Source organism: Prunus persica, chromosome G1, assembly GCF_000346465.2.
Source record: "Prunus persica cultivar Lovell chromosome G1, Prunus_persica_NCBIv2, whole genome shotgun sequence".
NCBI lineage: Eukaryota > Viridiplantae > Streptophyta > Magnoliopsida > Rosales > Rosaceae > Prunus > Prunus persica.
The window spans coordinates 23,771,160-23,798,226 of NC_034009.1; the positions used below are offsets into that span (position 1 = coordinate 23,771,160).

The 27,067-nt window shown below is 38.4% G+C and overlaps 4 protein-coding genes across 6 annotated transcripts; 2 read left to right on the forward strand and 2 right to left on the reverse strand.

Annotated features, from left to right (window-relative positions):
- LOC18791273 (calmodulin-binding transcription activator 4) lies at positions 6,736 to 13,573 on the forward strand. 3 transcript variants are annotated; one of them, XM_020553976.1, is made up of 13 exons: positions 6,736 to 7,079; positions 7,153 to 7,265; positions 7,791 to 7,916; positions 8,029 to 8,144; positions 8,445 to 8,533; positions 8,806 to 8,851; positions 9,000 to 9,656; positions 9,840 to 9,930; positions 10,027 to 10,238; positions 11,132 to 11,802; positions 12,075 to 12,648; positions 12,939 to 13,232; positions 13,324 to 13,573. In XM_020553976.1, the coding sequence occupies exons 2-13, from the start codon at positions 7,253 to 7,255 to the stop codon at positions 13,417 to 13,419; spliced, it is 2,985 nt and encodes a 994-aa protein (XP_020409565.1). In that variant the 5' UTR covers positions 6,736 to 7,079; positions 7,153 to 7,252; the 3' UTR covers positions 13,420 to 13,573. The 3 variants fall into 3 exon arrangements, with proteins under 3 accessions (XP_020409565.1, XP_020409566.1, XP_020409564.1); XM_020553977.1 differs by having other exon boundaries at positions 6,929 to 7,265; positions 9,840 to 9,879; XM_020553975.1 differs by having other exon boundaries at positions 6,930 to 7,265.
- LOC18791813 lies at positions 14,009 to 15,314 on the forward strand. The gene is made up of 2 exons (XM_020553978.1): positions 14,009 to 14,255; positions 14,548 to 15,314. The coding sequence occupies exons 1-2, from the start codon at positions 14,124 to 14,126 to the stop codon at positions 15,007 to 15,009; spliced, it is 594 nt and encodes a 197-aa protein (XP_020409567.1). The 5' UTR covers positions 14,009 to 14,123; the 3' UTR covers positions 15,010 to 15,314.
- On the reverse strand, positions 15,458 to 18,307 carry LOC18790037 (nuclear transport factor 2). The gene is made up of 2 exons (XM_007223366.2): positions 17,729 to 18,307; positions 15,458 to 15,797 (listed from the first exon to the last, which is right to left on the reverse strand). Exons 1-2 carry the CDS (start codon positions 18,023 to 18,025, stop codon positions 15,723 to 15,725), a joined length of 372 nt encoding a protein of 123 aa, XP_007223428.1. The 5' UTR covers positions 18,026 to 18,307; the 3' UTR covers positions 15,458 to 15,722.
- LOC18790186 (histidine kinase 3) lies at positions 19,296 to 26,482 on the reverse strand. The gene is made up of 11 exons (XM_007226969.2): positions 24,984 to 26,482; positions 24,269 to 24,550; positions 23,732 to 23,901; positions 23,332 to 23,544; positions 23,002 to 23,188; positions 22,864 to 22,915; positions 22,509 to 22,738; positions 22,269 to 22,367; positions 20,823 to 21,952; positions 20,083 to 20,436; positions 19,296 to 19,934 (listed from the first exon to the last, which is right to left on the reverse strand). The coding sequence occupies exons 1-10, from the start codon at positions 25,467 to 25,469 to the stop codon at positions 20,172 to 20,174; spliced, it is 3,114 nt and encodes a 1,037-aa protein (XP_007227031.1). The 5' UTR covers positions 25,470 to 26,482; the 3' UTR covers positions 19,296 to 19,934; positions 20,083 to 20,171.

Consider the following 27,067-nt stretch of genomic DNA (forward strand, 5'->3'; position numbering starts at 1 on the left):
CGCCATTCCCCCACCCACCACCACTACCACAATCACCAAACTCCACTGTCATCACCACCACTGTCTCCACTCCATCACTGCCACTACCACCACATGATTTAGTACATAACACTTTTAACATCATGTCTATTTTTAGTCATTATTCATAGTTACAACAATTTTATATTAAAATTTATCAAACGGTTTTGACACTGCTTTTTGTACTAACAACACTTTAAAAATATTATTTCCTAAACATGGAGCTGCTTTACTTTACAGCTAATTATTTTCAAAGCACAGCATAATCAATTTTTTTTAAAAATAACAGCAATCCCAGACTGGGCCTAACTCTATCTTAACCAAAAAGCGATAAATAAAAAAAAAGGAGCTTATTATTTGATAATGGAAACTACCCTAGAGCTAGCAGCTAGCCACTTTGAACACCAACTAATACATTATAGACTATGGTGTCCCAATAGTTTCTGTACGGAGTGGACACCAGCTTCTGGTCATAATTATGGGATTTTATTTTATTTTTTCTTCTTCCTTTTAATAAGTACTGTTGAAGGAAAATGTGATCCCCCTAATATAATTTCACCACCACTAATTAAATAACGGGGTTTTATTATTTTAGGTTCGACCCATTCGAGACGCAAGTCTCTTAATTACAATCCCTTGCTTCAAGGGAACACCCTTTGATTCCATCATAAAGAAATAGAACGTGTGTGTTTGACTTTGCAACTGCTCCCAAGTCCAACCTCAGGATGCCTACGTATCCCTTGCGGGAATCAAGCCACTCGTAGTCAAAGAATCGCAATGAATAAATGACTCATTGTGAGGGAAATTTGATTTGAATTGTATTGAGAAGTGTTTGAGTGAATTTAGCTGAATAAACCAGGGATTCGATATGGAATTGCATTTGGGATGGTTGCACCTAGATTGAATCTCTAGATTGCCTACGTACCCTTTTAAAGGGATCAAACCAACGTAGTTCGGAATTTGGAAATTAACGGGTAAGTGTGGCCCACTAATTGAGAATTTCTGTTTGAGAGACTTGGATTTAATATCATTAGAGTTTTCATGGGTAGATGACCCATGGAAAATTGGATGGTTTTGTACCACTTTCGTTGTTGTCAATGTCCAAGAAAAATAATGAGTAATTTTAATTATCCCATTAATTTTTCCTAAACATTGACAATTGCGTTTGGGAAAGTGTTTTGGCAAAATTTGGTTAAGATAAACCAGATATTTAAATTTGATTGCGGTTGCGTCTATTGGGATGTTAGACTGCCTACGTACCCTTGACGGGATCAAACCGACGTAGTTCCAAAATTTAGAAATTAATGGGTAAGTGTGGCCCACTAATTGAGAATTTGTGTCTTTGGGACAATTTGGAGGTTTCCATAGGTAGATGACCTATGGAAAAAATTAAAAATTAATGGGTAAGTGTGGCCCACTAATTGAGAATTTGTGTTTAAGAGATTTGAATTTAATCTCAATGAAATTTGCATGGGTAGATGACCCATGGGAAATATTGGATGGTTTTGTACCCTTTTTCTTTTTTCCAATGTCCAAGAAAAATAATGAGCAATTTTGATGAACCCACTAATTCTCTACAATTGACATTTGCATTTGTATACATGCATGATTTGGAGGATTTGAGATTAATGGGCTATTGTGGTTGATAAGCCTGTTAATCTATATTGATGCTCCTTTGGTATCTTTTGAGAGTGAGCTCAATGCTCATAGCACGACCAATCATTTATTTGGAATGGAGTCTTCGACACAGTATGGTTGAGTCGCTTGACACTCCTTTCTGAATAGCTTCTTTGCCACAGTGATTGATTCCTATATTTCTTGTTGAGATTTTGTGGGCATGTTTGGTAGCCATCTTGCATTTGAGAATTGAGGTAGATAGACCCGAATGCCGTAAGCATTTTATTGAGCCTTCTTGACCGTCAATTGATTTAGTTCTCGTGAACCCTTGCTGACACTTTTGTGCACTTGCTTGCATAGCTTGGTACTGCAAGTAGTGAACTCATGTCTTCGTCCCTTGGAATACAAAAGAGCACAAGTGCCTGGACACTTTGTTTTCATTTGTTGCAGTCACCAAAAGTGATGTGAGGGACTTGAAAGACTTCATGAGTCTTGGTCCAAGTAGGACTTTCACAATGACAGTTGAGGATAAAAACTTGGAGCAAATCATTGGTCCTTTTTAAGTGGACTTGTAAGCAAAGCGTGAGGCACTTCTGTTTTGCCTTGAGCTTTTATGCTTTCTTCGTCACTGACTAGTTATTGTTTCCCCGGTTATCAAATTTAGCTCCCATGCCGCTTGAGTCATTCTGTTTGGCTAAGTGCCAACTTTTTGGATTGCCGGAGAAAGTAAGAGAGTAGCCATGACTTGTGCCTGTCTAAATTCCATCATTTTCCCATAACAAAATAATGTGGTCCCTCTTGAAATAAAAGAATGGCAGATATTTTTTCATATGGGAACACAGAGCGTGATGAGAGGCTCTAAACAATGCCATGTTACCCTTTTGGCAGAGGAAGACAAATGTGCTAATAACTTGTCATTACCCATAGGCCCACAGCAAAATTGGTAATGTATGGCTTGGCTTCATATCACAATGCACAATAAGTATTGCATTACGTTCAGCCTCTGTAAAATATTCAGAGAATTTTGAGAGTACAACCGCTTATCAAGGCTCCCATTTGGCATCTCCTCGAGCTTCTATTTTCTTCTGTTTACGTTCAGCAAAACATAGTCAACCAAAGGCCTTGCTTTGCTCCAGTTGGTCCCCTCACAGCTTGGTGCCATTAACAAGTGTCTTTTTATTTTATCAAGACACCCAAGGATAAAAATCCTTCTCCCAATAAAGCATGGATAAGTCATATTATTCCTTGTTGGATTTGAAGACAAGAAGCACAAGAAGAACCTTTTCCGAATAGGATTAGTCCACAAGGATTTCTTTTAAAAAGGTATATGTGCACCACAACTTGAGAGCACCAGCAATTAAAACGATAGCGCTTGATATTTTGTTGTTGTTCTAAACTAGTTCGTACAGGCTGCCTGCTGCATCATCAAAAGAAGAAACAAATTGTTTCTTCCCCTCCTGAGGTTTCACGTGGCAACCCCCTGCCTTCCTTTAGTTCTTTATTCATTTATTTTTTTCATTGAACTAACATAGATTTTGCATAGGCAGCAAAAACAACAGCAACAAAAGACATTCTTGTCAATTGGGTGACTTTAGGATTTTCCTTTGCAAGTGACGTGGAGCCAAAAGAACCAAAGCCCCTTGTTGTCTTTTGCTGTAACATCCCAAGGTTAATAACCAAAGAGATAATTGGCAGGAAGTGGAGTTCCACTTTGTTTCTCCTTGCTCATCGCCAGCTACATACAAAGAGCACAAAAGAAACCTCTTGCTTTGCACATGGTGAGTTCATAACCAGTAGTTTTCTCTATGCTTTAACTGTTGTTTTATCTTCAGCAGAGCGACAAATTCCCATCAGCTTGGGTCGGTGGGTCGGTGCTTTCTCATAGCAAAAACCCTTCTTCCTCTTTTTCTTAATCTTTGATTCTTTCAGTTTGATTTATTTTTTTTGTTTGTTGTCCGTCTCGTAACGAACGTCATTGAACGAGCTTTGGCTTTTGTGGCACAACAATGAGAGGAACCTAGAGAACTCTAGGATTTCCTCTACGCCTTTTCAAGAGAGTTGTGCATGAGTTTTTGATTGTTTCGGTGGTTTGCCTGCCATGACAATCAATCCACACGAATTACTGTTGAATTGGAGGTTGGACAAATCCTCGAAAGCACTTGATCAGAGCTGCCTGTTGGAATGATGATTGAAATCATCATAGAAGACAATCCTTCATGTTGATTGTGGGCTGGATGTCTGAAGACATCGCTGGAGTTATTTGAGCTGAGCCAAGCCTTGGAGAGAGTCTTAACTTTGTTTATGATGATTGAAATCATCATAGCCAAGAATCTCTGTGGACCTTTTTATGATGATAGAAATCATCATGGCCAGGAACCCTTGAGTTGAATGGAACCTGAAATCTCAAGCAAGAAATCAGAAAATTGTGCCATGGAACTAATCTTTTTACCTTGAAATGGCTCTTTCCTTTCTCAAGTCTGCTTGCTAATTTTTCTTCTTGCTATGACTGTTCTCCTTTCTGCTCTTTTTCTGTCCTCCTGCTGTCCTCCTCTCCTCCCCTCGTGTCATGCCTCTTATAGAGGCTATCTTATGATGAGTTTGAATTCAAGCTGATGACCACTTCTCAACCGAGATACTTATCTCTTGGTGTTTCAAAACCACTGAAATACATCTATTTTATTTTTATATGTTTTTCTTGATAAGATTGCAGGGACAAAACAAATTCAATTCTAGCCCAAGTCAAATTCTTAGCTAACTGCTTTTGTGAAATTTTTTCGTTCAACAAGTACCACTTGCATTTGACCAGTTGTCACCATGGAAATGCTACCTAGTACCAGAGCCAACGGTTTTCATTTGCACAGGATAAACTAGGGGTGGCATTTTAAATCGAAAAACCGAAAAATCGCAAAAACCAACCGATATTTTACCGCAATAAAACCGCAATCGCGGTAAACCGAACCGCAATTGCGGTATTAAGAACCGAACCGCATTTACGGTTGCGGTTGCGGTATTTGATTTTCAAAATTTGCGGTTACCGCAAACCGCAAAGTATAGCCGCACGGCTATACTCTATGAATCATTAAGTAAAATTGTAAACCCTTCTCTTATCTTGAATTGGTGGAAAGGGAACCAAACAAGATATCCTATTCTTTCACAAGTTGCCAAGGATATCTTTGCAATTCCAAGTTCTACGGTTGCTAGTGAAAATGTTTTTAGCCTAGGCAAGAGGATTGTGGATCCTTTTAGAAGCTCTTTGCATCCTAAAATGGTAGAGGCATTAGTGTGTACTAGTGATTGGCTTAGAGCGGACGAATTTTCCTTTTACAAGGAACCAACAGATGATGAGGTTGAATTCTACAAGGAAATGGAAGATATGACAACTTGTAAGTAATTAGTTTATTTATGCTAATGTTATTTATGCTTCTTCTTATAATAAAATGTACTAAACTATGTTGTTTTATTTGTAGATAGCATTGGTGCTCAAACAACACAAAGGGGTTCTTCAAATCCACTCACCACCAACACTTGAGTTTGTAACATTGGTGTATTGCATTTTTCCTTTTAGTTTGTAACTTTAATTAACTGTGAATTGGATTTTTCTTTTTGGTTGTAACTTTAATTCATTTTGCTTTTGGTTTGTAAATTTAAAGGATTTGGAATTGGAATGCTTGAAAAGTTTAACTTTAATTGGAATGTTTGGAATTGTAACTTTAATTATCTTAGGTTGTGAATGCTTGAGAATTGGAATCGATTGTGAATTTATATATGCTTGAGAAATTGAGGTTGTGTATTTATTTATTTAGGTTGTAAATTTATATTTTTGTGAATGCTTGAGAATTTGCGGTTTTAAACCTCAAATTCGCGGTAACCGACCCCATTTTTGCAGTTTACCGCAATGCGGTAAACCGCAAAATGCGGTCGGTTTGCGGTTTCAAAAATCACCAAACCGCAAATAGTCGGTCGGTTTGCGGTTTGAGTAAAAATTCGCGGTTACCGAACCGCAACCACCCCTAGGATAAACCCGATCACAGAAAGTCAATTTGTGACCGGTCGACAAATTGACCTCTTCTGATTCTCAAGACTCTCCATGATAATGCTACCTTATAATAATATTTTGTTATCATGTCTTTTCATTTTCTTATTTTGGGTTAAAGTGTTGTAGCATGATTCAATTGGACCACCACTTGGTTGTTGGTATGTCATTTTGCAAATGTCAAAATCGCAGCAAAATAAACCCATTTTTCTTCCCGATATATATTATTTGCCTCTTTATCTGTAAGGAGATATTCATTATTTTTGTGAATTACAGTTTAATACATATACAAAAATAATTCATCAAAAATATAAAGAGAAAAACTTGTGCACGCATATCACACTGCTGTTAGTATGAATATAGAACTTTCTACTTACCAAATAAGAAGATAAGTATTTTCCTTTTCCTCCCATTTGGAAGAGCTCTAACCTAAATGGCTAATATTTTGTACATCAATTAAAAAGATGAATATGTACCACTAAAACAAGTCTCCATCGATACAAAACAAATGGAATGAAATGCATGTATGCTTATCTCAACCAATATCCAAAACCATCCAAAGGCAGCCGCCTCACAATTTCATCCCAACCACAACATAAAAGTTACAACTCCACTTCTTTATATCCATAACCTCTTTCTCCGTCTCTTGGCTGCTCGCTTGCTTCCCTATGCTCTTTCATTCTCAGTCAAAATATGTGCCGTGGGGGACATTTCAGTCCACCACACACACAAAACAAATGAAAAATGTGGGGGATATTTTATGCACTCACTCTCAACGAACGAAACTCAGAAGAGGAATATGCGAGCACGGCATCTTTTCCACGTTTTTTATTTTATCAATTAAAAATATCTCGTGACAAATAAAAAATAAAAAATAAAAAATAAAAAATAAAAAATAAAAAATAATTAACGCAGCTGAAATTGCTGTCACCTATCTTTGTACTACTATGTTAAATGACGAAAACAACCCTCCCTTCCGCAGTAGGAAGGAACGCTGTCCCTACCTACCCATCTATTCCTCTGCTTCGCGGTATATGCCGCGGTTGTTCTGGTCTGTCCATCATACTAGGTAAGTACACCATCAGCGGTCTAGACATAGGCACTCACGACTCACGACCCGTACCGTGAAGTTTCTAACTTTGAAGCAATGGCAAGATTTTCAGCTGGCCAATTAGTTTTTGCCACGTCATCGGAGCACGAAGCTTCGTGGAGGCAGGTAGCACAGGATAGTAATTCGCTCCTTCTTTTCTCCCCCCCACCCCTCGTCCTGGACCTCCTTGGGGTCGTTTCGTTTACAATACACTTGGTCTTGGTCGCGCTGTCTCTGTCGATTATTTTGCTTTCGAAGCCGAAGCTCCAAGCTCCAGCCTTACACTCGGCGAACAACGGGCTCACCTGTGATCCGGTTCAGGCATATTTAACCGTCAGCCGGACCCGGATTTCGTCCCTTTCCGAAGCTCAACTATTTAATTTGCTTCTTGTAGATTTGAGTGAAGTGTCGCCCTCGTCGACGCAAATGAGCACAAGTCAAACGCTTTTTCTGCAGTTCGTGGTCAAGTTTTGATTTTTCGACAATCACTGAATATGATGCAATCAGGTACGTAGGATCGCGAGCTTGTTCTCTTATAGTCAGAAAGAAAAGAAAATTACAAAATTACTAGTTTTTGGGTTGAATTTGAGTCTGAAAATGCACTGTTTATATAGATAGATTTGGAAAATTTTCTGACCCCCTTCATGTTTATAATCAGGGCATTTGGACCTGTTGACTGGTTTTTTTAATTAGGGATTGTTTACAACCATCAAAATTTGCACTTTGTCTTGGTTAATTTCTTTCTGCATGAAATGAAGTAACGGTTCAAATGTGATTCGGCTGTTTTTGGTTTATCTTGTAGTTAATTTAATTTGGAACGTCAGTTTTAAGTCTATCCTGCTGCAAATAATTTCATTTTTGTTTTAGATTGGGTCTTAATGTCTGACATTTCTGTTTTCCTCGGATTCTATGATCTTATACAAAGCCTGTGCTATGTTGCAATCACAGCCTTTGTAAACTATGGTTCATGGCCATTATAAGTTGTCAATTGGAAACTGTTTGACATGTGTACTATTATGCGTGTGTTCTCAGGGTATAATATTAATGATTTGCTTCAAGAAGCTCAAACCCGTTGGCTGAAGCCTGCGGAAGTGCTCTACATATTACAGAACCATGAAAAGTTCAAGCTCGCCTCAGAGCCCCCTCAACAGCCTAGTAGTAAGTCTCCTTTTGGTATTGTATTAGAATGGCATATTGGTATCCCTATCCTTGTTGTTACATCCACTGCGTATAAATTCATATGCCCTACCTTTTTGTGGTTTTGTAACAGGTGGATCTTTGTTTCTTTTTAACAAGAGGGTCCTTCGGTTCTTCCGTAGAGACGGGCACCATTGGCGTAAAAAGAAGGATGGAAGAACCGTTGGCGAAGCACATGAACGACTTAAGGTTTGTTGAAGCAGTCTATTCTGTTATCCTAAATGCTTTCTTTTGTGAAAAAGGTCCTTCCTTATTGCACTGAACAGTAAATTTTTATTTTATTTTTATTTTTTTTGTGGGTAGTTATGAAATGAGTAAGGTATTTGTTAGAATGGTTCAGTGGCTTGATGAAGTTTTTTTCTATTATGAAAAAGTTACTACTTTATTTTGCTCTGTTTATGTTTTCGCACTAAGCTAATGGGGTTAGTACTGAGGTCAATTTATTCCTATATAGCAGTTTGAGTAATGACATTTCTTATGCATGATTAGGTCGGAAATGCTGAAACTTTAAATTGTTATTACGCACATGGAGAGAACAACCCAAATTTTCAGAGACGTAGCTACTGGATGCTAGATCCGTGAGTACCTTTATAATTATCATCGAGTTCATTTCCTTATATAATTAAGTTTTTTGTAAAATGTCTGATTTTGACATAATTAATATCCACATGTATTTAATTTACATCTAACTTCCATTGAGATAAAAGTAGGATTATGTTTTTGTCATAACATATCGCAGACTCCATGCTGTTTCCCTCCATTTATATTCGTATCGGTTAGGCTTTAGCATATGTTAGGAATAACGTATATGGAAAAGATTTTTGACAAGTTATTATCATCCTTTTGGCAGGGCATATGAGCACATTGTTCTTGTGCATTATAGAGAAATTAGTGAGGTGAGTCTTTAGGACCTGATTATAAACAAGCATATCTCACTACTTCACACCGTGTGTAGAATTTTTTTAAAGCAAAGATGCACAAGCAGCCTGTGGTCTGTCGCTTTAGTTTTGAATTGACATCCCTGCTTGCAATGCTGCATTTCAGGGAAAGTCCAGTACTGGATCTTTTGCACAATCACCAGTATCCTCTTCTTCCTTCAGCCATAGTCCGAGCTCTAAGACTACTCAAAATAGGGGCTCTGTCTCCATGATTAGTGATTTACGTGAACCTTATCAGAATTTATCAAGTCCAGGTTCTGTAGAAGTTAATTCAGATGCAGCCATCAAGAAAAATGGAAGGGAGAACCCAGATAAGTTATATGGAACTGGGGAGTCAGATAGTTCAGCTAAGTTTGATGTTGGTCAAGCTTTGCGACGGCTCGAGGAGCAGTTAAGTTTGAATGAGGACAGCTTCAATGAATTTGTCGATGATAATCCAAATTCAGATATCATGGACAGGTTCAATGAATTTTTGGATGATACAAATGGTTCGGATATCCTGGAAGACCATAGTGATATGACCAATCAGGATCAGTTTACTGCCTTCCATGGACCAGAATATGTTGTACATGATCAGTTCTATGGTGGACGTGTTCAGATGCAAAATAATACAAACAATAGTGGTGAACATAGTCAATTTATTGGTCAGGAATTTGCAGATAGAAACAAAGACTCTGCACCTTGGAAAGAGGTTCTGGATTCATGTAAGCCTTCATCAGTTGTAGAGCCCAAGGAGAAATGCTTATACGGATTGGACACAAATGTGAGTATTACCAAGAATTACATACTGTTCTTTGTTTTTGTCCCCATTTATTACACTTTTACTCAGATATATTCCTAGAGATTGTTAATGGAATTTGGCTGCTTAAATTTTGTATGTCTTTTATGAATGGCTTGGTCCCATGTGTCTGAGATGGCATTAACCTCTTTATGTTAATTGCAACAGGAAAAGTTGCCATCTTCTTTCACGAGTGGACCAACTGAAGGTCAGGAGCATTGTCAGTGGTTAAATTCAGACGGAACTAATGTTAAAAACTGTATGATTTCCTTTTCTCATTAGGAAAATTGGTTTAACACGTCTTTTAGCACCTACTAATATTTTTCAGACTCTGACAAGTTTCACGTGTTATCAGTTTCTTTGTCACTGCCTGAAGAAGTTGACAGTTTCAAGCTTTCTCCATATTCCTCTGCGATGGGAACACATTCAGACTATTATACATCGTTGTTTGAGCAAGGCCAGACTGGAACTCTTGATTCAGATATCAGTTTGACTGTTGCACAAAAGCAAAAGTTTACAATTCGGGAAATATCTCCAGAATGGGGTTATGCCACTGAGGCCACAAAGGTATGTTTCGCATCATACTATGTCTGGTAATGCTCCTTAGAATAATCATTCGGTTAATATGGAAGTAGTACTCCCATGATGTTCCCCGTGCTTGTTTTATAATTTTCTGGAGCATTCCTGAATCAATCTTCATGTCTCTGCTCCTTAATGGAGTCCTTATCTAACAGTTCATTCTCTGCTTCACCTTTTTTCATATGATCATTATACTACAAATCAGTAAGGAAAAGTTGGATATGTTAACCTGAACTAAATCACTGAATAAAGCCCTGTCACTTCAGATTATCCCTAGTGAATATTTTCCACCAGGTGCTTCTTATGCTACTAACAGTTTGAGTTATTAGTCCAGATCTCGATGACCAGATATCAAAATTACCAATAATCCAGTACAACAATCTGTCTAATCTAAACTGTTTCAGAAACCAAATACCCTGGTCTTGTAAGGGTAGCCTGTCTATGCTTTACTTATTATTGGTCCCTCAGAGCAAAATGAACTCTACAAAAATCAACTTGGAATGTTGATCTTACATTGTCTGTAAGAAAATAATGAGTTAATACTGCAATTTTGATTTAAGCTGCAATCAACGTATGATCTGATCAGTATAAAAAACAATAATTAAAACCAGTCATGTTCATGGGTACTCTCGTGTGCATTTTAGGCCAAGCAGTCTTTTTCTTTTTTAATGTGATATTTACTTCTTCTTTTTAAAAAAAAAAATAAAAAATTTGGCCAAGTGACAATGCAGAGAACTGTTGAGTATCCACCTTATAACAAAGTCCTAATACGATAGATTCTCCCTTGGATTTGTTTTTCCCCAAAAAAAAAAAATTTCTTTGTGGAGCTTTTGTTTTTTGTAGTTTAAGATTAAACTTAAAGCCCACGTTGCTCGATGCAGGTCATCATTGTTGGTTCTTTTCTGTGCGATCCATCAGATTCTGCATGGAGTTGTATGTTTGGTGACATTGAAGTCCCTGCTCAGATCATTCAGGACGGTGTACTCTGTTGTGAAGCTCCTCCTCACCTTTTTGGGAAGGTGACTATCTGCATTACTTCAAGCAACCGGGTGTCCTGCAGTGAAGTCAGAGAGTTTGAGTATCGAGTTAAGGGCAGCAGTGGTACTAATAACTCGCCTCCAACAGAAACTACCAAGAGTGCTGAAGAGCTGTTATTACTTGTCAGGTTCGTTCAAATGCTCATGTCTGATTCATCAATGCAGAACAGAGATAGTGTTGAACCTGAGACCCTGAGGAGATTGAAAGCTGACGATGATTCATGGGATAGTATCATTGAGGCTTTATTACTCGGCAGTGGAAGTGCATCTAGTAACATATATTGGCTTTTGGAAGAGCTTTTGAAAGACAAGTTGCAGCAATGGCTTTCTTCCAGATCCCATGGACTTGATCAGACAGGTTGTTCCTTGTCCAAGAAAGAGCAAGGGATAATACACATGGTTGCTGGTTTGGGCTTTGAGTGGGCCTTAAACTCAATACTAAGTTGTGGAGTCAATATTAATTTCCGTGACATAAATGGATGGACTGCTCTGCATTGGGCCGCTCGTTTTGGAAGGTAATAAAGCTTTCCTTTTTTTCTTTGGGGTTATTCCTTGTCCAAAGAGCAAAGGAGTGATACACATGGGTTGTTGGGATATTTAGTGAATGTGTTTCATTTCACTTGCATAACACGTTAATATTTCAACAAAACTAGGACAAAGGGTTACACTTACATATTTCAAATACTTGTTTCATCAATCCAAAATTAGCAAGGAAATAGCCAAGACAAAAAAATCTCATATAGGCTAGCTCTTGTGGTGCATCATTCAAATTTTCTTATTTTAACAGGGAAAAGATGGTTGCTGTACTTATAGCTTCCGGTGCATCAGCTGGAGCAGTGACGGATCCCAATTCCCAAGATCCAATTGGCAAAACTCCGGCATCTATTGCAGCCAGCAGTGGGCATAAGGGACTTGCAGGCTATCTTTCAGAGGTCTCATTAACTAGCCATCTGTCATCCCTTACACTGGAAGAAAGTGAGCTTTCTAAAGGCTCCGCTGAGGTTGAAGCAGAAATAACTGTAAACAGCATCTCAAACAGAAGCCTTCAGGGCAATGAGGATCAGGCCTCACTTAAAAACACCTTGGCCGCTGTCCGGAATGCAGCTCAGGCTGCGGCACGCATACAATCTGCTTTCCGAGCACATTCTTTTAGAAAACGACAACATAAAGAAGCTGGTGTTAGTGTAGATGATTATGGTATCAGTTCAGATGACATTCAAGGGCTTTCAGCGATGTCAAAGCTTGCCTTTCGTAACCCACGTGATTACAATTCAGCTGCAGTATCTATTCAGAAGAAATATCGAGGCTGGAAAGGTCGCAAGGATTTCCTGGCCTTGCGCCAGAAAGTTGTAAAGATACAGGTACCTCAGTTTTTTTGCAGAATCGATTTACCATTAATTCATCCTGCACCACATATTTTGAAGTTAGGATTTGCTGTGTGCAAAGCATTTACCATATGCAGAGCTTACTCGATTGTTGAATCAAGTTGCATAATGGATGAATTGAGAGTCAAAAGGAACCCTCATCTTTGTTTTTTTTTTTCTTTTTAAATCAAATGCACCACTTGGATATAAATTCAGGATGTTGAAATTATTCTACTTAGTAAAATACTATATACTAAAATGGATTATATACTTTTCTTTCTTGACAGGCGCATGTGAGAGGGTATCAGGTCAGGAAGCACTACAAGGTAATTTGCTGGGCTGTTGGAATCCTGGACAAAATTGTACTAAGATGGCGAAGGAAAGGAGTTGGTTTGCGTGGTTTTCGGCATGAAACACAGTCCAGTGAAGAAAGTGAAGATGAAGATATTCTCAAGGTGTTCCGCAAACAGAAAGTGGATGGAGCCATTGACGAGGCTGTCTCACGGGTGCTGTCCATGGTTGAGTCTCCAGAGGCACGCCAGCAGTATCATCGCATGCTGGAGAGGTACCATCAAGCTAAGGTAAGCAAGCAAGTCACAGATTTTGATGAAACAACATTCCATGGACTTAGAATTAACTCATGTAAAACGTCTATTCAATTTAATCTTGCAGGCTGAACTAGGTGGCACTAGTGGTGAAGCAGACGTACCGAATTCCCTTGATGATACATTCAATATAGAAGACATTGATATGTATCAGTTTCCCTAGAAGCAAACATCTAATTTTTGTAACTTATGTTGCTCTTTGGTTTACCTAAATTTCACTGATCACATAGTAGATGTATGTTGTTAGTATGGGTTCATTTTGTACATAATGATCTTGGTTAATGATGTAAAGAGATGTTGATTGATGAGTTTTCATATATATATATATATATATATATATATATATTATATCGTTGCTGTTAATGCTTCCTGTTATTGTTGTTGTCAATGTCGTTTTTCGTTTGTTCTACTACAATCGCCTATTAGTCTCATGGATGTCACTGTGATATTATTATACACGGCGGTGGCTCATCTACCCGAGTGCCGATCCATGAACTGACGACAATAATCTTTTTGTCGTAATCGTCGATGTTTAATTATGGTTGGCCTCGTTTAGCGTACAGATTCTGATCAGTCAGTAGACCGACCAGATTCTGATCGTAGATAAATAAAAAATAAAAAAATAAAAGAGAGCTGTTCTTATCACTGACTAACTATCAGCCATTCATATTGCCAAAAGGCCAATACTTTTACGCCACGTCAGGTGCAAGTGCTACGTGTCATGCCAAGATGACATGACAAGCTTGGCACTCGGTGCTTGTTAGTAGAATCTGGGATGAGAGAGGGGTTTTGTTTTGTTTTGTTTTCAGTTTGACTTCTCTCTTTGTGTTGTATGAGATCTCAGAGTGACCCAACAACAGCTCAGCCATGGATTCGAAAGATGAAAACATGGAGCTGATTAACGAGGCCATCAAGAGGCTCTTAGAGGAGAGTAAAAACAGAGATGCCTCAGCTGATGATGATGACGACTGCCTCCTCCTCTCCCGATTGCTCTCTCAGGTTAGTAAATCACCCATCTCAACTCTCTCTCTCTCTCTCTCTCTAATTAAGCCATGCATGTATGTAAACAAAGGAACCATACTTCCGATTTCTTTTTCCTTTTTATGAACGAGAGAGGCAGGAGGGATTCGAACACGGACCTTTTACAATCGGCTCTGACCTACTCTATTTGCCTTGTTTCGATATATTTCTTAATTTCTTGTGCAGTATATATATATACTGCAGGGTTGGCAATAAAATTCATGAATCTTGTTAATATTTTTGCCCACTGGTTGGATTCTATTATTGACAGGTAGAGTCGTTAAAAGGCAACGAGCGGCTTCAGAAACCCGAAGCTTTAACGAAACCGGGAGAGTTAACTTCCTCTGCAGATGGCGATCAATCGAAGCCGAAAAGAGAGAGTGGTGGTGACAACGCAGACGGAGATGACGGTGGCTCCGAGGAAATTGATAGAGAAGAGATAATCAAAGAACTTAACAAGGTGAAGAGACAGAACACGATCACCCACTGGCTTCTTTCCGTCATGATTGTGCTCACTGTTGCTTGGCAAGCCTCTGAGGTGACCCTTCTCTGGAAATTTAAAGATGGGTTGAGCCACCCGTTTAAATACTTTGGAGACATGCTCACAGGGAAAGGGGCAGGCAATGACTTAGAAGAACACAAAAAAGAGGCTCCTCCTCTCCCTGGTCTCAAAATTCCTGAGTTCCCTCACGTGGAGTTGCCAGATATGAGTCTAACTGGTGAACAGCATTGAGCAAATTGCTTGCCTTTCATCTGCTCTGGCTCAAAGATTCAATATTAAAGAGTGAAGAAGAAGAGACTTTCGATTTTATGGGTTGACATTTTTGAATCATGGGATTCTTGGGAGGAGAGCTGTGAATATTGCTACTTTGATAAAGTTTATTCAGCAAATAGTCAATAAGCAGAATAGGTAGGAGTGGCGGTATTTGCACAAGCCTCTTCTTTGAACCGTGCTTGTGATTTTTGATTCAATGCAAGATTGAAAGTTATGGAAACGAACACAAAAGATTGTTTACTCCATCCACAGCTTCACTATCACTCACCGACCAATCGATTCGATTCATATCGATTCATCCATTATGAATGTCCATCAGGTGGAATTACCAGCCCGATCACTAGACAAATCATATGATTAGTTTAAATGCCACGTCACACACAGAACACACGGGGCAAAAGAGTAATTGGATCAAGGAAACATTCTTCAATCTTCAAACCTCCAATACCTTTAGACAATTACCCAGAGCAATGTAACTTTCCAATTCAACCAATAACAATCATAAGAATCTCTAAATTCTGGTGACAGAAAAAAACACAACGAACACTAAACATCCAACCAAAAGAAAGTTCATACTTTCCATTTGAGATCCCTACAACTAAACAGTAATAGGCAGGGAAGAGAGCACACATATTCCCACTCTTTGTTGAATGTGAGCGATGATCTTGTCTTCATGCATAGTTCAACCGGAAAATGTCATTGAACACATAGAAGCTTCCCTGTGGAGTAGGCATCAAATGGAACATCTGAAAACGAAAACCATAAAAAGAACTATGATTAGGTAAAAGCAACTGCATATGGAAACAAAGAATTACAATAATAAAGATCATGATGCTCAAATGCCTACATAATTGGTAAATCACGAATAAATTTGATTCAACAAAGGAAGACGGTCAACACTCAGAGTCTAGAATAAGTTAACGAAGGAGTTGATTATATAAACCTAAACATAAAAAAATTTGAAAACAAATTTAAGAAATTGGATGTTTAATTAGTTATCTGAGATATATACAGCCTACTAAAATTTTGAAAAAAAGGGACCAGTACCCATGTACTGATTTCTAAAAGTGAAAAACTGTTGAGCTCCTGATGAGGCAAAGAAATAATGATATGCGCTCGGCATAGCTTATATTGTTAATTCAAGAGACAGGTAGCTTAAATTAGTAAAACATGGAACTCATAGAAACTCCATGGCTATAATTATAAACAGGGCATGCAAGCCAAGAAGAAGAATAAGAATGGAGCTCTTGTCCTTTTGGGCACAAGCATACACGCACTACATTTGCCAAAGGAGGAGGGAGGGAGAGAGGCAAAGAGAGAGAGAGAGAGAGAGAGAGAGAGAGAGAAGACGAAGAATCTTTTTAAATCACTTCACTTCGGGTCAGCAATAAGGTTTTTCCTCAATAGCGTAGGCAAGAAGGCTATTTTCTTTTTTACAATAATGAAATTTTCTGGAGAGAGATGCTTAATGCTGGAATTCTCTTGCGGCGTGTCAGTCCTGATATGAGTGGAAGTAAAAGCAGCCAAATTAACGTGCCAAATCAACTTTAAACAACCATATATACCAACACAATCATGAAAAGCTAGTCAATCACACATCACGACCAAAGCAGAAAACAAAATGAATCCAGCTGAGTAGCATCCTTGGGTAAAGTAAAACCATCCCAAGTTTTGAGCTGATTTACAACAAACACTGTTGAAACGAATACCAAATCAATCAGTTTCAAATTGTTATCTTCTACATGATGTCTAAGGACCCCTGTAAAAAGGTGGTGGCCATAAAGAAAAAGGTAATACAAGATCGTTATACAAACTACAAAGCAATTAAAGGCAAGAGAGAACGGATAGGCATACATCCATCCGACCAATGATTAACAATCAATGAAACAAAGTTATATAACGTGAAATTAGAACATCCAGATTTCGTGGACTTATTGCCATAATTTAGGCCCAATGAAATTGAAACTACGATTTCAATAGCGGATTCCTTCACAACAGAGAGACAACAGCAGTTTTATGCAGACATTCATACATTATCCACTAAAACCTCAATTTGTTTCTCCCTTCTAGAGAAGTGGACCGTATAGTAAACCGCTGGTTGATTTAATAGCAAACAGGATTATCAAAGCAATTCAATCTTCTATTGAAGTATTGAAAATGAGCATAATATTCACAATTGACATATGTCAGCAGGAGAAATCGAACAAAATCTAAAAGAAACAAAGTAAGAAATATTCAAATCCACACAAGCATCCTTCTTTGGTAGTTGTCAGCATAAGAAATGCTGTATCGCGGTAAGTACAACCTGCATATAACATGCGGCCAAATCGGACTGAAACTAAAATTTACAGAAGCGCGAAATAATACTCATAGATCCAATCACGACAAAAATCAAATCCGATACAGAAAAACACCTCATAAATCTAACAAAACCAGTCAATCGAATATAGCAATTCCACTATCGTATATGCACACTAAAGTTTTAAATAGATCGAGGCCAAAACCCCGACCAAAACCCCTCCAATCTTACCCTAAAAGATTCATAATTCTAATTCTAGCCAGCAGAACCAACGATCGCACAATAGATTAGCAGCAGATCAGCCAAACAGCCACAACTTAAACCCTAAAACCGCCGCAGATAAATAGAAGACATGAAATCGGAAAAGCAAGTATATACCTGGCTGAACTTGAGAGCATGCTGCTCACCGGCGAGCTGGAGATTGCCGCTGACGAAGACGAGCATGCCGCCGGCTGGGCCAGAGGGCTGGCAATCGACGGTGGTGATGCTGTGCTGGCACTGCTGGAAAGGGAGGCTTGTGAGCTTGGCCACGATGTTTTGTGACCCTTGGATCTTCTGACCTTCGAAGGTCAACATCGAACCTTCTTGGTACAAATTCGCCAAGGCCCCGCGATTCGCGTCGAACAACGTATAGTAATGCTCCACGAATGCTTTGGCCACCGAATCTGGATCCATCTCAGCCGCACCTGATCACCGCCCCCGCGAAAGAGACTCAAAAGACTCTGAAACAGAGAAGGGACTTACTGCAAACAAAGAAGAAACGGTAGGCACGAAGAGGAGAGCTGGGACAGTCTGCGACCGAGTGACTAGGTTTATATATGTTCTATTTATTTATTTTACTTTTTTTTTAAAATTGTAATTTTTCAAGTTTCAACCGATATTTAGAGGAGGATGTCGCCATGGGATTTACCGGATCGGCCCACCGTATCGCTCCAATTTGCGTGGGTCTGACGCTGGTCATTATTTTCTTTTAAAGCAAGTTTTCTTTATCTTATGCATGAGATTTTACTTTCCTCTTAAGTAGCCACTTGGCATGCCCGAACGCATGAAATTTTATTTTTCTTTTAACTACCATACTATTTTATAATTTATCTTATTCGCACACATTTGAGCATGTCAATTGCCTTTTATATAACAATTTAAATTTAAATTTATAGATATTAAGAAAGTTTTATGCAAAATATTTTAAGTGGAATAGCATTTTATTTTTATATGAAAAAAAATATTAATTTTACTATTCCATGCTAATTTAATAAATAATTTTCCTTGTTAATTAGTTGTAGTGTTTGAAATTATGAATATTTCACCGTTTGATGCGATTTTTACAAAAAGAAGTATTGAAGAGGGAGAAAAAGATAATTTAAAAAAAATACAAGTTCATATAACATCAATAATCGCTTCACAGTCTAATAAGAGAATATTTATGTTTTGACACTTATATATTTACAAATGAAGAAAATACTTTATTATAATTTCATATTTTTGGATTTATATCCAAAGACACTTATAACATCCCAAGAGGAAGAATCTAGATTCCTATAGTTTATTAGAAAAATACTTTTTTTGTGAATTAGGATAACGTAGAGCCATTATTTCAACATTTTAAAGTTTTTATTTTTTAATTAACCGGAAGGGAGGATTCCACCTTCAAACCTTTTCCAATATAAGAAAGAGAAATGTCATCAAACTAGAAACCATTTGGTAACACTTGGTGATTAGTAAAAATTCTTCCAGCTCGCACTTCACCAAATCACTTGGGGCTCATTTAGAAGTGATTCTCAAAGGACTAGAATCACTTGAGTGATTTTAGGTGATTTTTGACCTATCCAGAATCACTCTCAAACATACCCTTAATCGAAAGACCAAAAATAATAATAATAAATTTTAAAAAGAGAGTCACGTGACTTGATACATATTATTTTCCAATAGAAATACTCCCAACACCTTGGTGATTAGTAAGTTGCATATAAGAAGTCATAATGACTCTTTGAAATGTACAAACCAGACAAGAATCATGAGATTTTCTCAAATTATCAACATTGTTGTACAGTTACATCACTGCTACACTGAATCAAACTTTACATCAAACCTAAGTCGAATCAAACTTGAACTGTTAGGGAGCAAACCAAAATGAAAAAGAAAAGGCTGGCTACAAATCTTTATTAACTTTGTTGTAATATACAAGGGCCATTCTCCACCAGTTTCCAAGTAAGTTAGAATTCCTTCTTTCTGCCAAATCAGATCCATCTCTATGATACTACAACTGACTGATACTGATAAATTTTCAATGATTGCAACTTTTATTAGTACATTTGGGATGGCAATGCAAACCCAGGGCTTCCATGAAGGCATTGTATTTATCTCACTTTGAAGTAGCTCTTGCTGGAACTTAACATTCCAGGTTACCAACTTCAGTGAAAAGGGCTTGCAGATGGATCAACTTTACAAGGAAGAATGAACCAGCTTTGATGTCTGGCTCGGAGAAAAAATACGAGAAAAGAAAAACTAACACTCAAATATGAATATCCCATGTAATCAAGCAGGGCTCCTATATACACTCTCCGCAACAAAAAGAATTGTTCTCCTGAAAAAAAGTCAACCAATGGGCAGTGTATTGTCAGTTCTTGATGGCACACAAGATGCTTTCATAAAATTTCCCTATTTTTTCATCTAATTTTTCATAATGAACAAGTATAGAACACGAACTAAATTTTTGTCAATAAAGAACTTACTACTGGGAAAACTCTGAATCCATTTAAAGCGTCCCGGAGAAAGAGCGCCTGTGCTTATGTCAGCAGCAAGTCTTCAATTCAAGTCCTCTCTACAAATTCCCCTTTGAAGTTGATTGGAAAAAACGTGAAACTTCACGATAGAGCTGTTCAGCTTCAAATGGTTTGGAAACATATCCATCCATTCCACACTTTGTGCATTCTTCATGGGTGGCCTGAATTACATCCGCAGTCATGGCCAGAATTGGGACATGCCATGTTAAAATATTTCCATAATCCTCGGCAGAAACTTTGCCATTTTGAATACTGTTGCTGATATTGCGTTCCATATCGCGTATTCGTCTTGTAGCTTCAAACCTGCAGGGGGAAGATTGATGTTATAGGTGTAGTACTAGTGACCAAATATTAACCCATGATAACTAAACTGGAACAAAATTACCAACAAATAGCCTAGTATGCCACATTTATGAATTATCTGACAGCAAATTAGATGCAAACGGCTGTCATATAAAGTGACTTGTAGGACAGCCCAACAGTGTTCTTTTCTATTTTTTTTGAAGTAAACAAGCAGGGATCTTGCAAAGCAGCAAGCCTCATGCATTTAATGGTATTCAGATCTTAATAAGAAAATGGGGAACGAGGGGAAAAATAAGTTTTCTGACATTTCAGCAAGATTTTCAAATTTAATCTACAAAAAATGATTCCTTACATCAAAAGCTTTTAAAGTTAGAAGCACCACATACCCATCCATCTCTGGCATTTGGATATCCATGAAGCAGGCATCAAAATGGTGGGGCGGTGTAAGCAGTGAGATTGCCTTTCTACCACTGTCTGCACAGACCACTTCAGCCCCATACTTTTTCAAAGCACCAGCAGCTACTCTTAGATTGACATTATTATCATCTATAATAAGAATTTTTCTCCCAAGTAGAAGTTTGCGGAGAGTCAAACTTGGGAGCTCCCCATTTCGAGGATTACCCTTGTTGCCAACTCCCATGGCTCTTTGTAGTGAGGCAGCAAGCATACTTGCCCTGAGAGGCTTCATGATGACAGTTGGGTTAGAGACAACTGAAGTTGCAGAGTTTATTCTGCAAGAGCTACTAGAATTAGTAAGAATGAACAGATTCGGTGGACGGCAACGAATTTTCCTTAAATTATTGATGAAGAGAGCTGAAGTGCCCGAATCTTTATCCCAAACTTCCTGTTCAACAAGGACCATATCGACAGATGTATTCCCACAGCTCAAACTGGATAAACCCTGATCCAAATCAGAAACTACTTCAACACGAATTCCAAGCCGTTGGATATGATATCTTGACATCTTGGCCCTAACAGGTCTTTGGTCCACAACTAATGCTGTCATGCCATGAAATTCTGAGGATGGAGCATTTGATTGGCTGTTGATTTGCTGGATCTTAAAATCATCTGAATTACAGAAGGCCTTGGTGAAAACAGCAGTAAATGTAAATGTGGAACCAATCTTTGGAATGCTCACAAATCCGATTTCCCCTTTCATGAGGCCAACCAAACACTTGCTTATGCTTAGCCCAATTCCTGTTCCTCCATGTGTACGTGAGATGGATGGTCCAACCTGCATAAAAGGAGTGAAAACGCGAGATTGGGCTTCTAGAGGGATTCCTACTCCTGTGTCCTCAACAGATACAATAACATTAATGAGATCAGAGGACGATGCGAAATGGCTTGCGGATCCCTCTTGACTGAAACACCTGAATCCACCCCAGCTACGGTGTCTATCTGCAACAGGGAAACCACTCAAAGTGTTCTTCGATGATGATTCAGTCTCAACATCTATTGAGCCGATCAGCTCGTTGACAAGATGAACCGTCACAAAGATGTGTCCTTTCTCTGTGAACTGTAAATTAAATAATCAATTTAGCTACTATTTATATGCAGGAATCGGACAACAAAGCTAAAAAAAATTTCTTCCCCTAATTTTTTTTAGCTGCTAAAATACAGTATGACTTGAACAAAAATACAAGGTGATATCCAGGGCAATGAATACGTTCATTCTCACCATGTCACTCTTTTTCTCTTATTAAGGGAAGAAAATTTCATCCAGAAGGCACATTCTTCAAATATATTTGGAGGCAAAAGGAAGATGATCTTTTGGAGTCCTCCATTTTTTTCCACTATGTTTAACTAGACTTGAGAACCCACTAGAAACTTACTTTGATTGAGTTCCCCATGAGGTTGGTGATAATTTGCCGAAACCTTCCGGGATCGCCAATAAGCATTTCAGGAACCTGATCTGAGATGTATACTGCCAACTGCTCTCCACAAATTTGATCATGCAAATTCCAGAATTTTAGTTATTAGACATTGAAAACCTTGAGTAGAAAAGCACGGGTAAAAAAGCGGAAGATTTTTTTTTTCTTCTTGGGGGGGAGGATGGTGGAAACATCATTTACCTCTACTCCTTTTTCTTGAGACTTCCCAGAAAAGAGTGATAAAACATCATCCAGAATTGCCCGCAGATCAAAACGCACTGCCTCGAGCTCCAGCTTACCAGATTCAATCTTTGCTTGGTCCAAGACCTCATTTATAAGTGCGACTAGTGCTTTTCCGCTGGCCTGGGCAGTTTTAACATAATCTTGTTGGGTTACATCCAGGTCTGTGTCCATTAGCATGTGTAACATTCCTGAAAAATGAACAGAATTGTCGAGGTTCAACAAGCTTCTTTTTGGCCTGTACTTTTTTTCTAAATATTTGGACAATGCAGAGACGCGACTTGAACAAATAAAGGGGGCAGTCTCACAAACTCACCTAGGACACCATTCATTGGCGTTCTGATCTCATGGGAAACAGTTGCAAGGAACTACAGAGGATTGAGATCTGATTAGGCACAAGCATAGTAGAATCCTAAATAAACTTTTAACTGCATTAACCAAAATCATGAAGTACCTGAGATTTGGCAACATCGGCTGCCTCAGCCTGTTTCTTGAGCTCCATCATCTTATGGAAATCATCCTCCACTTTGGCAATCCTATTTACAGTTGCATGAAATATATGCCCAACAAGCAATGCAATAATGAGGATCCCAATTGAAGTTGTAATGGCTAACCACGGCCATGGTGGCCTGTGCTTGAACCTGTGTAAAGACGAAATTTGGCTTCTGAATACAGTTTTAAAAAACTTTCTAGATGCTTAGGTGCCTCAGAAACAACCAAGGAGAGGCCTATAGAACATGGAAATTCAACACTAAAAGTATAAGGGGCACAACTTATTTATTACCTGCAGCGCATCTCATGGATCCTTAAGGGATCTCCAAAACTTAAGGTGCTAATATGCTGCATTTCATCATCTGAAACATTTGAACCATACATGCTGATTGGATGCGAATTATTGGTAATGTCATACACATTCACTAGGATGGTTTGCTTGCTTGCGAGTTGTTGAAGTAACTTCTCCACAAGTGACTCGATATGAAAGACTCCACCAAGATACCTGGTTGGCAGAAACAACAACCTTAATAAAGCTTCTTCTGAATTTTAACCAGGGTGAATCTTCTATATTTTCTAGCATGAAATAGCAAGCCTTGCGGATAAAACAAAGGAATGTGAATAGCTAATTCTCTACAGAAAATTGCAATATACTTTTCTTCATAGCATGTTCTCATTCAAAAAAAGCATACCCATCAGTAGCTTGAATTCTTTCATTTGGAGTTGCATTTGAAGGCAGATCTCTTTTGTAGACAGCAAACGTCAATATTACTCCAAGGCGCTTTGTTTTAAGCAGCCGAAAAGGAGCAGTTAGAACCCCCTTTCCCGATTCTCTTGCGCGCAGCACATTTTCTCGATCTTCCTGTTGGAACACAAAGGAATTAAACTTCACGATTGAGGATCACAAATCAGGAAATCAACTTTTTTCCTATATAGCATGAAACAATGTTGGAAATGTTGGAAATTTTGAAGAGCTTTCTATACTGTAATCTATGAGTTGAAAGGCCAGTTCAGCTAAAAAATTATCAGGCTATTAAGAAAGGTAAAGGTTCTACCATCCATGTTTTGGATAGATCACCCCTACAAAATAAAAATAAAAATTCTTGAATAACTACTAGATGACATGCTGTTTTAATCAAGATGACACAGTTTTCAGTCAGATCTACCAATAAAGTTGAAGAATGAATTACAACAAGTTAACAACAAACAGAATCTAGATAAGGAAATACCTTCCCCGTCAGCATATCAAAAGAGATGATGTGTGAGACGGTATCCTGTGCAAAGATGACAGGAGCATATTCTTCCTGAACTGGGGATGGTTCCAAGGCTTCTGGGGAATAGTCATTCTTATGATCTGGGTTTTGTTCGAGGGTATCCATTCTCTTGATAGTCCAGCCCTGCTGCTTCTCAAATTGTTCCTTTTCCGAGTGGAGCACCCTTACAGCATATGCCACACCACTCGTGAGGGGCCTCTCAAAAGCAGTTCTTTCAGTGTACCTCGCAAAAGTTTCCTATAGGTTCAGAAGGTTAGGATGTTCTGCTGACTAGATGCTAGTTACCATAGCTAAAGAAAACTCATATCTGACTAACATATCAAATTAACATTTGGTCAAGAAACCGCTACTAAATTCTTCGAATTCCATGTCCTCAAGTAAATCCTCACATGACAAAAAATGCATCAACTAAGAGTCTAAGACCAACTATAAAACAAAATAGTTAATTAACAGACGGGTACTTGATCAATTACTCGCAATTTGAGTAAACATACACTCAAGTCTGGTAGTGAATCAAGCCATATATACCATTCTAGGCTGAGGACCAATGACAAAACAAGGACACAGAAAGCAGTGAAGCAGTGAAGCACTGACTGGTTGGTGGATGAATATAAATTTCAACAGATTTGGCATCCTGAAATTGCTCAGAGATGAAGGATGATCTAGTTACCTGGTCAATAGCAGATGGGTACTTGGCATGGTGGAAAGTCGAGATCAGCATGGACATGGCCTGAATATGGTTCATGCTCACATTAAATTGATCCTGCAACATCCTTGCCCTCTCATCACACATACTTGAAAGAGTTTCTTTCCTCTTCTCATTAGCTTGTGAGCTCATGTACCAGAAGATCCATAGGCTCCCAATCGTCCAACCAACCACCCATGAAACCAAAAGCCTTTTCCACCAAGTTTTGCGGACTCTCTTGGACCCAATATACTGGTAGTAATGATGACGGATCTTACTAATATTCATTGGGATCTTCTCCCACCATTTGAGGCACATCTTTCCACCATCACCAAGCAAACCAGCCTTGGTGTCCATAATCCCACCAGTAAGGTACCAGTTCATGGAAATCACAGATATAATCCAGCAACATAGCATCCAAAGTAGATGCCCCACCTTCAAACCAAACCCAAAGACATGGAAAAAACTCATCCACAGCAGTAAACAAGGGAAGTTAACTAACAACAGTGCCAAGATGAAGTGACTCTGACTTCTTGTTGATTCCAGGTGGAAATGAGAGAGAGAGAGAGAGAGAGAGAGCCAATCAAATCTACAGGAACTGTCAAGCTTAACCCAACATTAGAAAGAAAAATCCAAACTTGGAAAAACAAATCCACCGACCTCCAATTCACTAAACCAGGCAGATAGATTGCAAAGGATGTGTGGGTGTGGGAAGATGTTGAAAATGTTACCTTATCCACCCACCAAATAACTTCCAATTGGAGAGTGCAAGCAAAACCAGGTCCCAAAATTAGGAAAGACAACAAATTTACAGCACTCCCAATCCCAAGAAGAACCAAAGAATCCCAAGATTCTGGTTTCTATTCTAAGAAGAATTTGATTATCCTCTTGAACTACCAACCAAAGCCCAAAACAAGCAATGGGGCCAAACTGGGCAACAAAGATTCCAAATTTAGTTATCAAATCAGAAACAAACAGCTCCCCAACAAAGAATCTGGAAGGAAATCTAGTCTAGGAGACTCCTTAAATTCCTGAAATCAAAGCAGAGCAAGTTGAAGCATGTGGGTGTTGTTAAGGTTTGACTATTGAGTAAGGCAAGCTGAAGAGATGTATTATTATGCAGTGGAGCAACACCAACACTATTAAGGAATAAAGATAATGGTGGAAGAAGCAGTTTTGGGAGAGAAGGAAGAAGCTAACAAGTGTGGATTCATGGACACTAAGAATGATGAAGAATCTGTGACTGTGAGAGATAATTTAGAAGAATATGATGGTAGAAATGTCTGCTAGCTTCACAGGGCCATTATCTCTATCCAAAAACATCCACCCAAGCGAACAAATAAAAATTAAAAATTAAAATGATTAAATAATTTGTTTATAGAATTACTTACAAATAATGTCATAAAAATATTTAGAAATTAAGGGCAGTAAAGGTATACTTCCCTTCCCACTCAGCAGAAATCCCCGCTTTTTTTCCAACTTTCCCTTGCGTTCACATCCCTATCCATCCAATGCCCAGTAGACAAATTCTACACGCTAAAGGAAGGCGCCAAGTCGTTAACTCTATGTGTTTGTATGGCTGTACTTTGATTGACAAAAGTACCCTCTGCATGGAAATCAAATTTCACTGATGCCCATCTCTTGCCTTTGGTCCTTTCTACCAAATGGCATTAGATACCCCGTACTTTTCCGAAATTGCCATGAGAGGACCAATAGTCAAAAGAGTAGGTAAAGAGAGAAGGCCCCAATGATAGGAACTTCTTAGAGGTGCCATTATGCTGCTATCATCCTCCTCACCCCCTGTTTTGTTCTCGAATCTAAACCCACTGTTTGGTTGCAGGCTCAGTGTTTTTTTTATTCTCTTGTTTTTGGATTTTAGATTAGGTTGATAGGGTAACTTTTGTTCTATCTTACATTTTTATAATAATGTTCACAACTTACCGTTGGGCATGAGAAAAATGCCATCTTTAGTTCATTGGTTCATTGTTCTAACACAAAAGTCAAGTGCTAAATATGTTAAATATGATGCAAGATTCCATCACTGTTAATATGATGCCTCATTTCAAAAA

What these genes read in the sequence shown, in the direction of transcription:
- LOC18791813 (XM_020553978.1), top strand. Translation starts at nt 14,124, where the DNA reads ATGGATTCGAAAGATGAAAACATGGAGCTGATTAACGAGGCCATCAAG. An exon ending in TCTCCCGATTGCTCTCTCAG is followed by an intron (nt 14,256 to 14,547) that starts GTTAGTAAATCA and finishes TATTATTGACAG; the next exon opens with GTAGAGTCGTTAAAAGGCAA.
- LOC18790037 (XM_007223366.2), bottom strand. Translation starts at nt 18,025, where the DNA reads ATGGATCCAGATTCGGTGGCCAAAGCATTCGTGGAGCATTACTATACG. An exon ending in ATGCTCTCAAGTTCAGCCAG is followed by an intron (nt 15,798 to 17,728) that starts GTATATACTTGC and finishes TTTCGTTTTCAG; the next exon opens with ATGTTCCATTTGATGCCTAC.
- LOC18791273 (XM_020553976.1), top strand. An exon ending in TATACGGATTGGACACAAAT is followed by an intron (nt 9,657 to 9,839) that starts GTGAGTATTACC and finishes TAATTGCAACAG; the next exon opens with GAAAAGTTGCCATCTTCTTT. An exon ending in CGGAACTAATGTTAAAAACT is followed by an intron (nt 9,931 to 10,026) that starts GTATGATTTCCT and finishes ACGTGTTATCAG; the next exon opens with TTTCTTTGTCACTGCCTGAA.
- LOC18790186 (XM_007226969.2), bottom strand. Translation starts at nt 25,469, where the DNA reads ATGAGTTTTTTCCATGTCTTTGGGTTTGGTTTGAAGGTGGGGCATCTA. An exon ending in TTGATATGCTGACGGGGAAG is followed by an intron (nt 23,902 to 24,268) that starts GTATTTCCTTAT and finishes GTGTTCCAACAG; the next exon opens with GAAGATCGAGAAAATGTGCT. An exon ending in CTCAAGAAAAAGGAGTAGAG is followed by an intron (nt 22,368 to 22,508) that starts GTAAATGATGTT and finishes TGTGGAGAGCAG; the next exon opens with TTGGCAGTATACATCTCAGA.